The sequence below is a fragment of the Salmo salar genome, chromosome 28 (assembly GCF_965601325.2).
Source record: "Salmo salar chromosome 28, fSalSal1, whole genome shotgun sequence".
Taxonomy (NCBI): domain Eukaryota; kingdom Metazoa; phylum Chordata; class Actinopteri; order Salmoniformes; family Salmonidae; genus Salmo; species Salmo salar.
In genome coordinates this window covers 23,365,364-23,379,173 of record NC_138318.1, presented here as the reverse complement: position 1 = coordinate 23,379,173, position 13,810 = coordinate 23,365,364, and the positions used below count along the sequence as shown (strand labels likewise).

At 44.1% G+C, this 13,810-nt stretch overlaps 1 protein-coding gene across 1 annotated transcript in view; it reads left to right on the top strand.

The window, feature by feature from the left end:
* The window catches only part of sdccag8 (SHH signaling and ciliogenesis regulator sdccag8), a 58,030-nt gene that overhangs the window by 5,190 nt on the left and 39,030 nt on the right, over window positions 1–13,810 (top strand). Inside the window, exons 8-13 of the mRNA XM_014179967.3 lie at window positions 12–203; window positions 730–868; window positions 3,863–4,015; window positions 4,444–4,578; window positions 9,850–9,966; window positions 10,343–10,485. Coding sequence (XP_014035442.1) covers window positions 12–203; window positions 730–868; window positions 3,863–4,015; window positions 4,444–4,578; window positions 9,850–9,966; window positions 10,343–10,485 — 879 coding nt within the window. The remainder of the gene's footprint in view (window positions 1–11; window positions 204–729; window positions 869–3,862; window positions 4,016–4,443; window positions 4,579–9,849; window positions 9,967–10,342; window positions 10,486–13,810) is intronic.

The following is a 13,810-nucleotide window of genomic DNA, read 5'->3' as shown; positions in this document are numbered from 1 at the left end:
CCTCCATTCAGCAAGAACCTGGCCAGCAGTCAGAAGGAGTGTGAAGAAGTCAAAGGTCGCCTGAGACATAAGGAAGTGATGGCAGCGGCGGGCAGTGCCAAGCAGTGCGTAGGCGGCCTCTGTCTGAAGTGTGCCCAGAATGAGGCCGTGCTGGCAGAGACACACTCCAACATGCACATCCAGGCCATTGAGAGACTCACCAAGTCAGTGCTTTTGTCCTGATATTTTGTCCTGTATTGATTAGAGTAGTTGGGTTCCTACAAGGTCTCTTCCCCCTCATACCACCATACCAAACCAAGGGACATCTTTCCTATCCAGTACGCCTAAGGCTTTGCCATTGATCACACTTTATTTATTCCCTTGTTCATTGGTTGGTCAGTGCCTCTGAGCTATGTCAAAGGAAGAATGTTCACATTGAGATGTCATCTCAATCAATCCAGTTGGCATATTCTGACACAAAGCAATCAATTTTCCATCCCCTTTAGCAAGGTTGTCAGTAATTCATTCTCCATGTCAATCACAAATGACAAATCTGGCTTTGAGAGGGCATGGCATGTCTACAAGTGACTGTGAAAATTAGTATCCTTACACCAAAAGGATTATTGATGAACATAGCTTTTATTTGCCCACATTGAAATGAGCATGTGTGTTTATCTCTCTGTGTGTGTGTGTGTGTGTGTGTGTGTGTGTGTGTGTGTGTGTGTGTGTGTGTGTGTGTGTGTCCCACAGAGAGCGTGATGAGCTGATGAGTGTGCTGTGCTCTTTGAGGGCCAGTCAGAGCGAGGCCCAGCAGAGAGAGTGGGCAGCCTACCAGCAGGTCAAACAGGCTGTAGAGATGGCTGAGGAGGCCAACCTGGAGAAGACCAGGGTGAATCAGACAACCACTCACTTGCGGAACATTACTGAGCAGCAGTGACATCTAATGGTCAGGCTGCTCAACTACACACTTTAATGGTTTGGACCCAGTGTCCGGTCTGGAGTGTGATGTCACAAGCTCTGCTGGTCAGCTACCTGCATAGCAACGTACCGGTGCCAAAAGCCCTGGTCTACCCTAGAAAGCCTATGTAAATTATGATCGCCAGAACAAAAAAATATAATAATTGATGGCCGTTTTAGGCTCTAAAATGTATTTATTATGATCAAGTTTGATCCCCACGGTGAATTATTTTAAAGTTGGCTACAAATCAAGATATTTAATGAAATAGTGATCCATTCTGACTACTACATTTGTCGTCACACAGGAGCACATGCTGAAACAGACCAATCACAGGCCAGCGTGCTACGAGGAGGCGCCATAGACATTAAGGTTGACTCTTAGTCAGGATGAAAACGACTACATTGACCGTGATCCTTTGCTAGTTATGGCCACTTCAAATTCAAATCCTTCCGGCTTCATGCACCATCTGGAGTTTTCCATAGGAATGGATGACGTCAGCGTTTTCACTATACTGGTTTTAATGTTTTTGCTTGGACCCTTTTGTACGTGATTAGTCTCTCTAGAAATCTGGGTAGCCTTCCACAATGTTCCAATGTTCCGGCTTAACACGTCTGTACATAACAGAACGTCAGTTTGGCATAGAGTAACTATGTCACTGGCTACGCAGTACCTCATCTGCCTGAATAAAATACAAACTAGTAGCTACAGTGAGGGACAAAAGTATTTGATCCCCTGCTGATTTTGTACATTTGCCCACTGACAAAGAAATTATCAGTCTATAATTTTAATGGTAGGTTTATTTGAACAGTGAGAGACAGAATAACAAAAAAATCCAGAAAAATGCATGTCAAAAATGTTATAAATTGATTTGCATTTTAATGAGGGAAATAAGTATTTGACCCCCTCTCAATCAGAACGATTTCTGGTTCCCAGGTGTCTTTTATACAGGTAACGAGCTGACATTAGGAGCACACTCTTAAAGGGAGTGTTCCTAATCTCAGCTTGTTACCTGTATAAAAGACACCTGTCCACAGAAGCAATCAATCAATCAGATTCCAAACTCTCCACCATGGCCAAGACCAAAGAGCTCTCCAAGGATGTCAGGGACAAGATTGTAGACCTACACAAGGCTGGAATGGGCTACAAGATCATCGCCAAGCAGCTTGGTGAGAAAGTGACAACAGTTGGTGCGATTATTCGCAAATGGAAGAAACACAAAAGAACTGTCAATATCCCTCGGCCTGGGGCTCCATGCAAGATCTCACCTCGTGGAGTTGCAATGATCATGAGAACGGTGAGGAAAAATGCCCAGAACCTTACGGGAGGATCTTGTCAATGATCTCACGGCAGCTGGGACCATAGTCACCAAAAAAACTATTGGTAACACACTACGCCATGAAGGACTGAAATCCTGCAGCGCCTGCAAGGTCCCCCTGCTCAAGAAAGCACATATACATGCCCGTCTGAAGTTTACATTTACATTTTACATTTACGTCATTTAGCAGACACTCTTATCCAGAGCGACTTACAAATTGGTGCATTCACCTTATGATATCCAGTGGAACAACCACTTTACAATAGTACATCTATATCTTTTTTTTGGGGGGGGGGTTAGAAGGATTACTTTATCCTATCCTAGGTATTCCTTAAAGAGGTGGGGTTTCAGGTGTCTCCGGAAAGTGGTGATTGACTCCGCTGTCCTGGCATCGTGAGGGAGCTTGTTCCACCATTGGGGTGCCAGAGCAGCGAACAGTTTTGACTGGGCTGAGCGGGAACTGTGCTTCCGCAGAGGTAGGGAGGTGAGCAGGCCAGAGGTGGATGAACGCAGTGCCTTTCTTTGGGTGTAGGGACTGATCAGAGCCTGAAGGTATGGAGGTGCCGTTCCCCTCAGCTCCGTAGGCAAGCACCATGGTCTTGTAGCAGTTTGTAGCAGTTTGCCAAGGTCCTGGAGTGGCCTAGCCAGTCTCCAGACCTTAATCCCATAGAAAATCTGTGGCGGGAGCTGAAGGTTCGAGTTGCCAAACGTCAGCCTTGAAACCATAATGACTTGGAGAAGATCTGCAAAGAGGAGTGGGACAAAATCCCTCCTGAGATGTGTGCAAACCTGGTGGCCAACTACAAGAAACGTCTGACCTCTGTGATTGCCAACAAGGGTTTTGCCACCAAGTACTAAGTCATGTTTTGCAGAGGGGTCAAATACTTATTTCCCTCATTAAAATGCAAATAATTTTATAACATTTTTGACATGTGTTTTTCTGGATGTTTTTGTTGTTATTCTGTCTCTCACTGTTCAAATAAACCTACCATTAAAATGATAGACTGATCATTTCTTTGTCAGTGGGCAAACGTACAAAATCAGCAGGGGATCAAATACTTTTGTCCCTCACTGTAGCAAGGTGGAGATCAGAGGTTATTTTTAATTCCTGCATTTCACAAGTAGCTAGTTTGCATCAACTACCTTCACTAAAATCACTTTCGTGCTGGATCGAATCCCCGAGCTGAGGATGTTGATTTAAGGCAGCCACCCTGCACCTCTCTGATTCAGAGGGGTTGGGTTAAATGTGGAAGACACATTTCAGTTGAATGCATTCAGTTGTACAACTGACTAGGTTTTCCCTTTTACCCTATGTGTATGTTTAGAATTGCATTGTTCTGGCATGTCAGCCTTTGACCAAGAGCGTCAGTCATATCTAGCAGACTCTAGTCACTGCTGTTGCCTAGGGTCGGGTTTTTGAGACTAGTACAGTACCTGATTAGAACAGTGAATATGAAAGGTTTATATGATGTTGTACATGTTTTCAAGATATAGAAGTGGTAAACATAACGTATTTCTTTGTGAGACACTTGAAATATATTTTTTGCTGTATCCTCCCTTTGACACTTGTGTGTACCCGTCTGTGTGTACTAGTTTTGTTCTTCCTACAGGCGGTGGTGCAGTGTGAGGCATTTGCCAGGGAGCTGGCCAGACAGAGAGAGAGACTGGAGACTGAGATGGCTGCAGAGCAGGAGAAAATCTCTTATGCCAGAGAGGGGGTACGCAACGAGGCCCTCAAGGAGAAGGAGACACTGGCCCAAACGGTCTGTCCTTCTGCCTTTGAAACTTTCATAAAGCTCAAATTGAGATATGTTAAACTTTCTCTTTATCCTAGTCGCTAATGAAATGTTTTATTCAGGTAATACAATAGCAGCAAGCATAAAATATATTGAAGATGCAGTATTTGAGTATTAAAACAACTTTATTTTCTATGTAACTACTGTCAAGGGGTCTGAATACTTTCTGAAGGCACTGTATACATTTAAAACAGTTACTTTTGTCCTCGGGAAAAGGGATGGGCCAAAAAACAAAATAATTAGAATATTGACCACAGATCACAAAGGCCATATTTCTCATATTTGCCACCATCTAGTGGAATAACTACACAATTACACCCATGCAAAACATATGGAGCGTTCTTCCAGACAGTAGGATTTCAGTTTTTCTTCAATTTGTTTGTCTCCACTCCCAGGTGGCCAGCCTATCCCAGAGAGTAGCAGAGCTGGAGGGTCAACTGGCCAGGGGGGACAGAGACAGGGGATCCCTGAGCACCCAGCTGGATGAGACCCTACGCAAACTTGCATCACAGGAGCAGGACACCAGCAAGGTACTGGAACCACCTTACTACTGTACAACATCTAGAGAGGTTCCAGGTTTGAGCCTGTTGGTATAGTTGCTAAGGTGTGGAACTGGCATTTACAGACACAGTACACACTACTGCAGTCCCTAGAGGAGAGTGATTTCAGTGACATCTTTTTAATGCATTTTAAAGCCACTGGGTGGCACCAAAGCCTTGTCTATATCAACATTTTATTTGGAAGCTTCAAGCTCTATAACCATTCCAGTTCTAGGTGGCAGTTGGGTCATTCCACCTCAAAAGCACAAAAAATAGGATTTCAACACCCACCATCTAAGATTGTTCTGAAATTGTTCCTGTTGTTAGAAACAGATTAGCATTCCTGCAACATTGTGTTGAAATATCATTTGATCTGAGAAATGAAGTTAATTGATTCTATCCAAATTGGCCATTTTAATTTGTAGGATTTATGTAATATTCAATAGGTACTATATTTATCTATTTTCTAACAATTAGTTAGACATGAGGAATCCAAAGAAATGTTCAAAAGCCCGAGTATATAGTATCAGTTTTTCTATGTTTGACAACTATGGAGCTGTGGCTCTGAGTATTGTTTCTTCATCCTATGTAATGTGTTCCCAGTGACGGGATGTTTTTTTTCCCCTGTTCAGAAAAATTTGTCATTGAAGTTGTTAGGTTTATATTCCATCCTACATCCTGATATTACCAGATTCTGACCACTAGATGGTGCTGTTCCTGCTATTAGGTGATACAAAAGAAGAATTCCCCCTCAATGTTAAAGGGATAATTCGCTGTTTTCTTTACCCTGTAAGCAGTCTGTTGACAAGGTATGACAGCAACCCATGCTTGGGTTTTGTTGTCCACTGTTTCACATGCAACATTTTTAGCATTTGTGGCAGAAATCCAATGCAAGTCAATGGTACCTATATTAGCATTATCACACTTCATGTTAAAATGATCAAAATCAATTTTTACTTATAGATTTTAATATAGGTATTATTGACTTGCATTGGATTTGTGGCACAAATGCTAAAAAGTTAGGATTTGAAACAGTGGCCAGGTAAACAAAACCAAAGCATGGGTTGCTGTCATACCTTTTCCACAGACTGTTTACAGGGTAAGGAAACCAATGTCATTTTGTAATTTGGGTGAACTATCCCTTTAACATTGAGGGGGAATTCTTTTTTTGTATCACCTAATAGCAGGAACAGCACCATCTAGTGGTCAGAATCTGGTAATATCAGGATGTAGGATGGGACATAAACCTAATAATATATTTTTCAACAATTTGTTTTTTTAAATTGTTTTTCTACAGGACTTCACAAAAACAAAACACCCACTATACAAAACATATTTTAAGGTGATCAACATACAGTATGTTTTTCAAAATTCTGTCAAATATTTCCTGTTTCTGTTTAACTTTATAATATACCAAATTTAAAGGGATGTATGTATCTAGATAGATACTTAATTCCACCTGTTTGTTGTTGAGGGTGAATATGAGACTTTCCATTTGATGGCTATATATGTTTTTGCAGCAATTAGACCTACATTGCAAAATTTCTCTGATCACCAGTATTTACATTTCCCAACGGACATTATTGTGGACATGAAAGGATATACATATACATATACTCAATAAAATTATAGCACATACATTATTCCAAAATGGTGTCAGTTTATCATAAGGCCACAGCATATATAATATGGTTCCTTTGTGCTTGTTGCTTCTCCAACAGAGATGTGACATTTCTGGGTGCAATACATGCATTATGGCAGGAGTGAAGTAAGTCCTATGAATGATCTTAAATTGCAGTAGTTTATCTCTTAGGTTTTAAGAGCAGGTTTGAACATTTTCACATATCTGTGACCAATGATTCTCCTCAATTTGTTCCTTTTGGATCTGTTTGTAATTTCTTCTTTATAGGTTCTGAACCATCAGGTAGAGGTTCAATCGACTTCTTTGGCATAGAAACTTCTGTCAGTATTTTTCTATGCTTATTCTGTTGACGCGATTGAATAAGATTTCAGAGTTTTAGGAAATGAAAGAAATGGGCCTTGGACAATCCAAATCCAGTAGAGATCATCATAGTACACATGTTCAAAATTCACAATGCCACTTTGGAGTCAGGACTTAAAGGTGTTGTCATGAAGCGCTGGAGGTGAGGTGGGGTTATTCCAAACAGGGGTGTCTGGTGATATTGGTTCTTTCCACATAGGGCTGTGGCGGTCACGAAAATGGTCAGTCGTTATTGTCAAACAAATAACTTTCGGTCTCACGGTAATTGACCGTTTAATTAACATAAACACATGTAGCATCTCCTGGCTTCCACACATAGCCTACAAGCCATTTTAAAAAGTCTAATTCATCCATGTAATATAGCTTACACCATCACAATAATAATGCATTATTTATTTTAGACAGATCTAAAGCTGATATGAAGAAAATGTAGTCTATTTCAGAAGAACAGAATAGCATACCCTGAGTTGTCCTTATGTGGCTATGCCAAATGGCTGTGGGCGACACTAGTTAATTTGGGAGACAAGATTTGCTTATAATTCCGTGGCATTATTTTATAGAATGAAGGATACAATTGAACAAAGTTGAATGAAATATTAATATTTTCTCCAAACGATTTGTGGGAGTCCGCACATGCGGCTTTTCTGTGTTGAGCGATTTAACAAAGAAACATGTACTCCTATATGCTTAATTTAGAGTTATAAATGTAACTTTAGTAGTTCTACAAACGTTGGGCTATATGTTTTGATTTTTAATACATTAATACATGAGACTAATGATGTCTCATTAATGAAGAGACTAATGAAGTCCCTTGAAAGACATGATCTCTGCTTTGTTTTTTGCGGAGGCTGTACACACTCCAACAGTCTCTCATTGACAATTTGACAAGCACTTGATAATGCCTCAAATTTAACAGCAGCATCCCCTTTGTGGCCGTAATGCACCCTAAAAAAATCCATGCCTTTTGCAGCCCGGAGTGCTGCGGTGTGCCCTTCTCCCTGAGTGTGCTGCGCAATCCGATGCGCCTCTCACTCACATGGTTCTCTGTCATGTTATTGGGTCTTTCTCACAGGCATCAATTGAAGACAGACACTTTGGGGATGCAACTGTGTGCTTCCTTATCCAATTCCGAGGTGCATATTGAAGATATTGGAAGAACTGTCCACATTTCTACTTTTTGTAAGCCAACAAGATGAGTAGGCCTAACGAACAGCAAAAGCACTAGCCTATGTCAATCTACTATCCCTATAGTAAAAAAGTCGACCTATTCTGTGCTAGAAATAAATATTCCAGTCTGTAACAGTTGTGGGATGCGATAGATCCTAAATTAATACAACCACTAGCATCAAAAACACTTTTTTATGCAATGTGGCTGACGCAACAGATCAGAAGGTTTAGCTTAAAATGTTGTTAATTAAACTATTAGTCTATTTCTTCACATTATAAGGGAAGCAGTGAGCACATGGTATTAGGCTAGAGGCGTGAATGTTCCATTAGCGGGAAAACACTTATCAAAAGATACCGCAAATGTGATTATTCATGTAATGCTTTTATTATAATGGTGCATTTTAATGGTGAAAGTTACCTTCCCCAAACTTGAAACTCACATGCTGCTTATATATGCCAGTTAGGCTCTATACCCCTTGTAATGTGCTTCATTTTAAGAAGTTATCTGGCCACTTTAGTTGTGATACAAACCTTATTAAAACATATAGGCCTATGGGCTAGGCTACATGAGGTGTGTCACTATGATTTAGAAAAAGTCACACAAAAAAAAGGCATTGTTTCTTACGCTGGGCATCATTCACAAGTGATAATATATCATTCACAAGTGATAGGCTAATATTGTCACCCATCAGACTATTCTTGATTTAATCTTGTCTTTACATATACTAAATAATATATGTGTGACATTAGTTTTAATTTAGACTGGACCATTATCATGCACCTGTATCGAAACGAGGCAGTGGGGAAAAAATACATATCATCTATGCACTTAAATAGCGAATGGAGGGTGCTTTTTCCCGTGGTTTATTTTGATGCCAGCCAGGTAGGCTATACTCCTGTTGTAAATATAAGCAATGTGCTTAATATTAGGAAAGTTGAGAAATAATTATAGTAGGCCTAGACTATAGAAAGCTGATGGGATCCTCCTCCTTTTATTAGCGGCCATCACTCTGTTTTCTCCCGCAATTACACAGCCTATAGAAATGTTGCGTAACATGAGCTCATGGGCTCTCAATACATTTGCATTGATGTCAGACTGATTAGAGTGCTGAGTACCAGGCAGTTAGCAAGTTTGGTAGGCTACTAATGATCATCAGCAGCATCAGAGCTTGGAGAAGGCTAATTACCGTGACTAAACAGTCATGTGGAATATGACTGCCTTTGACTCGTGACCGCCGGTGTGGCGGTAATGCGTCACCACAACAGCCCTATTTCTACCTCGTGAATTTATGTACATTTTCCCAAACACGAATGGGATTGAGTCCTTGGATTGTCAGATTTTTTTCTTCCATACCTTGGACCTGAAGTAGTGAATATATATTTTAGATCATGGCTTCAATACACCTCCATGCACAAGGATAGTCTGCTGTCCATTGTTTAAGTGAACACAGTTGTGCAGCCCAATAATACATCTTCATATGAGGTACTCTAGCTTTATGGTGTAAGTATAGAACAGTCAATTTGACTCCGTGGGTGGCTTTTGGCACTTTCTTTGGATTCCTCAGCTCGTACTCATTGTTATAGAAAGTTTGGTCCAAAATGGATAATTGGTACTATATTTATTTCATATTATATGAATATTATAAATTATAATGGCCAAATTGGGTGCAATCAATTAGCTTAATTTCTCAGAGATCAAATGATATTTCAACAAAATATTGTTACAGGAATGCTATTATTATCTGTTTCTAACTACCGAAACGATTTCAGAACAAACTGAGATGGTGGGTGTCATGGCTTGCCGTTGAGTGCATTTAGGGGTATGTCATTACAACCAATGCAATCATTAGCTACTGATTCTGAATGAAGACTGTGCATTGAGCTTTATTTAGATCAACTTCATCTTCTTAATTCTGTTTATTATTACTGCTCAACAACATTTAGTACTATATGTCAAATTCCTGTATATGCAAATGTATTTGGTGAGTAAGGTGATTCTGATTCTAGTGAAAGGGCTTTAGTAGAACACAACTAGGAGCAGACGCAATGTCGATTTCTACTGTGACCCCCTGTCCTGTCTCCTGGGTGTCCAGGTGTGTGGGGAGCTGCGCTACCAGCTCAGCCAGGCTCAGCTGAAGAGAGAGGAGGCAGAGAGGGAGCTCCGAGACTGCAGCTCCAAGACAACACGGCAGCTAGAGATGACTGAACAGGTGAGGAGGCCGGGCATGGCAGGGATAGTGAAAAAAGCCACAATCTTTTTATTGACTGTGTGCTGGTGTCACTTTTATGCAGGAACGTTTTCGAAAATGTACTTTTCTCAGGTATTTGTGTAAAAGAATTGGCAGCCCCTCTCAAGCAACTCTGAGTCTCAGTATGTCAGTTATTTTTTGGGATTGATTTATTATTCATCCTTATTTGTCATGTTGAAAACATGGGAATACTATTCCTTTTTTCAAGTTGGAGAATGTAGCATATTTGAGGTTGCATGGTGTTGCCACTATTATTTACAGGCAAATATTATAGCGGAAAAGGGCACGGGGGATGTATTACATATAACTCCCTCCGTCTCTCTCTCGCTGGGGGCAGGAAGTGGAGAAGCTGGGTGTGGAGCTGAGCGTCTGCCGGCAGCGTTTGGACCAGGCCCAGAGGGACGCGGGCCGACTGCAGGCGGAGGCTCTGAGCCTGACGGAGCGGCTGGGCCGAGCTGAGCACCAACTGCACCTCACCAGGTAACCCCTAATCCTATTATACATGCCACAACACCACCGTGCCCGCGCCACCCTGCCCTGTTCTGTTCCGCTGCCGCCCGCCACTGCGCCAGTGCTCAGCCCCTCAGCGCCCAGCCCGGGCACCAGTCTGCGCCAGCTCCACAGTCAGGAAGCACCGTACCTTATATTAAACTCACCCAGACCGGCTGCTGTCTCCTCTCATACAGACCTCCGTTTCTCCTTATATGCCAGGGGACAGGGGCTTGGGGTAGGGACCGAGACAGGGGACAGGGGCTTGGGGTAGGGACCGAGACAGGGGACAGGGATAGCAGTAGGGACAGAGACAGGGGACAGGGGCTTAGGGTAGGGACCGAGACAGGGGACAGGGATAGCAGTAGGGACTGAGACAGGGGACAGGGATAGCAGTAGGGACTGAGACAGGGGACAGGGATAGCAGTAGGGACAGAGACAGGGGACAGGGGCTTAGGGTAGGGACCGAGACAGGGGACAGGGATAGCAGTAGGGACTGAGACAGGGGACAGGGATAGCAGTAGGGACTGAGACAGGGGACAGGGATAGCAGTAGGGACAGAGACAGGGGACAGGGGCTTAGGGTAGGGACCGAGACAGGGGACAGGGATAGCAGTAGGGACTGAGACAGGGGACAGGGATAGCAGTATGGACAGAGGTAGGGACAGAGATGGGGGACAGGGATAGCAGTATGGACAGAGGTAGGGACTGAGACAGGGGACAGGGATAGCAGTAGGGACAGAGGTAGGGACAGAGATGGGGGACAGGGATAGCAGTATGGACAGAGGTAGGGACCGAGACAGGGTACAGGGATAGCAGTAGGGACCGAGACAGGGGACAGGGATAGCAGTAGGGACAGAGGTAGAGACAGAGATGGGGGACAGGTATAGCAGTATGGACAGAGGTAGGGACAGAGATGGGGGACAGGGATAGCAGTATGGACAGAGGTAGGGACAGAGATGGGGGACAGGGATAGCAGTATGGACAGAGGTAGAGACAGAGATGGGGGACAGGGATAGCATTATGGACCGAGGTAGGGACGGGGACAGGGATAGCAGTATGGACAGAGGTAGGGGGACAGGGATAGCAGTATGGACAGAGATGGGGGACAGGGACAGCAGTATGGTCAGAGGTAGGGACGGGGACAGGGATAGCAGTAGGGACAGAGACAGGGGACAGGGATAGCAGTATGGACAGAGGTAGGGACAGGGACAGCAGTAGGGACAGAGACAGGGGACAGGGACAGCAGTAGGGACAGAGGTAGGGACAGGGACAGCAGTAGGGACAGAGACAGGGGACAGGGACAGCAGTAGGGACAGAGGTAGGGACAGGGACAGCAGTAGGGACAGAGACAGGGGACAGGGACAGCAGTAGGGACAGAGGTAGGGACAGGGACAGCAGTAGGGACAGAGACGGGGGACAGGGATAGCAGTAGGGACAGAGACGGGGGACAGGGATAGCAGTATGGACAGAGGTAGGGACAGGGATGAGGATTCATATGCTGTTTTCTCTTCATTCACAATGTGTAGCAATCTATCGATGATGTTGATCAAAATAAACCTGTTTCAATAGAAACTGATGTTTGTCTTACATTGCCAATGGCACACACACTGTCTAGATGTTTTACCAGCTCATAAAAGGAATCAGACTGTAGCTACAGTATGTTCCTGTTCTTTCTATTTCTGCATTTCAAAAACTATAAGCCAATTTACAAGTTAATATAAAAATGTGTTAAAAATATTTTTGGGGAATATTCTAGCAGCTGCTGTCATCGTGACATCTAGATTTTTAAATGCAACTTGTCTTGGACCACCATAAAGTATTTTTGGAGCATTTGCTCGTCGTTCCAGCTCCACCTACATACAGTATGCTACATTCCATCCTCTTTACTATAGACTAGAAGATTTACAAGGCTTTTCGTTAGCTCAAAATGCTGTGTAGCAGTGGATAGCAGCAGCCGACAGTTTCTGCTTCCTTTGTTTCTCCTCCGTGTGGCACTGGGTCGGCTGGCGGTCAGCGGCAGATTGGCCCTGCTGGCACCTGCCTGTGCCCTGTGCCCGTCCGCCCAGCACACGGCGGGTAGGATCAGCGCCTCTCTCTCCTTCCGATGGCCTGCCAGCCGCTCAGTTCAGCCTCCTCCTCCCGCCACCTCCTCACCCCCGGCCGAGGTGTTAGATCAGAGCCAGGCACAGATGTGCCCCGCTGCCATGCAGAGGAGAGACAGAGTGGTACAGAGTGAACCGTGGTCTCATCCCCTGTCCGACGCTGTGGAGCTCTGATCTGTCTTTAAGTGGGCTTGTCTAATCCAGACAGCTGTGGAGATGGACGTGATGCTCCACCATGTGTGTCTTTCTGACAGTACTGTACGGTGGTGCACTGAGACCTCTGGTGCTTTCCTCTGTCATACAGCAAGCTTCTGTGATCTAGCGAGAAGTACGGTTAAACTGTGCTCCATCTATCAGAGTTTCCTGTTAGCTCCTTCCTTCTGTTGTAAAAGCTGAGATGACCTGAACAAGAAGGATGGTTGGTATTCTCTAGTCTGGCCTTACTGTGGCTCACTAGTCTGCTCAAGGAGAGGCCTAAACACAGAAGGCCTTGATGTACACCAGACACCAGGAGAGAGATCAATTTCCTTTTCAACTGCAACGAAAGACTCCACTCTACTTGCTCAAATAATTCTTATGTGGAAGAACAACATTCAACATTTTTGCTTTTCATTGAACTGGCCCTTTAAGTGAGCCAGTGACCAGTGCAGCCAGCCGTTGGCAGTGGAGGGCTTTTTGTTAGGCAGGGGGTGTTTATGTGAACTACAGGGGGAGGTTGGCGAGAGAGGGCCAGCAACGGAGCACAGATGCAGCAGACATCTGTCCATGGCCACACTCCTCCTTCAGGCCAATCTAACAGGCCTCTCTCTCTTTCTCCCCTCACCCAAACTCTATCACACTACAGACACAAATCCATCTAAATCCCTTTCGGGGGTGGTCTATGTGAGTGTCAGTCAGTGCGGCGCCCCCGCTGTTCACTTTGGGAGGTACGGGGCCTTTGTAGAGGGGGACGCCCTCTCTGTGTCACTTCCAGGGGAAGAGGGGGCTGGAAGGCAGGCATCTGTGTGACCAGGCTTCTGAGACGGGCCTTTGATTCATGCTTTTTTGTGTCTTCATCTCACGGGCCGAATGATCACAGTTCCCCTTGAAATGGGGGGGACATGAAGCACTTTTTGCCTTTTGTTTGTTTTTTGGGAGCTCTCTTCTTTCCACACACACACACCCACACACACACACACACACACACACACACACACACACACACACACACAG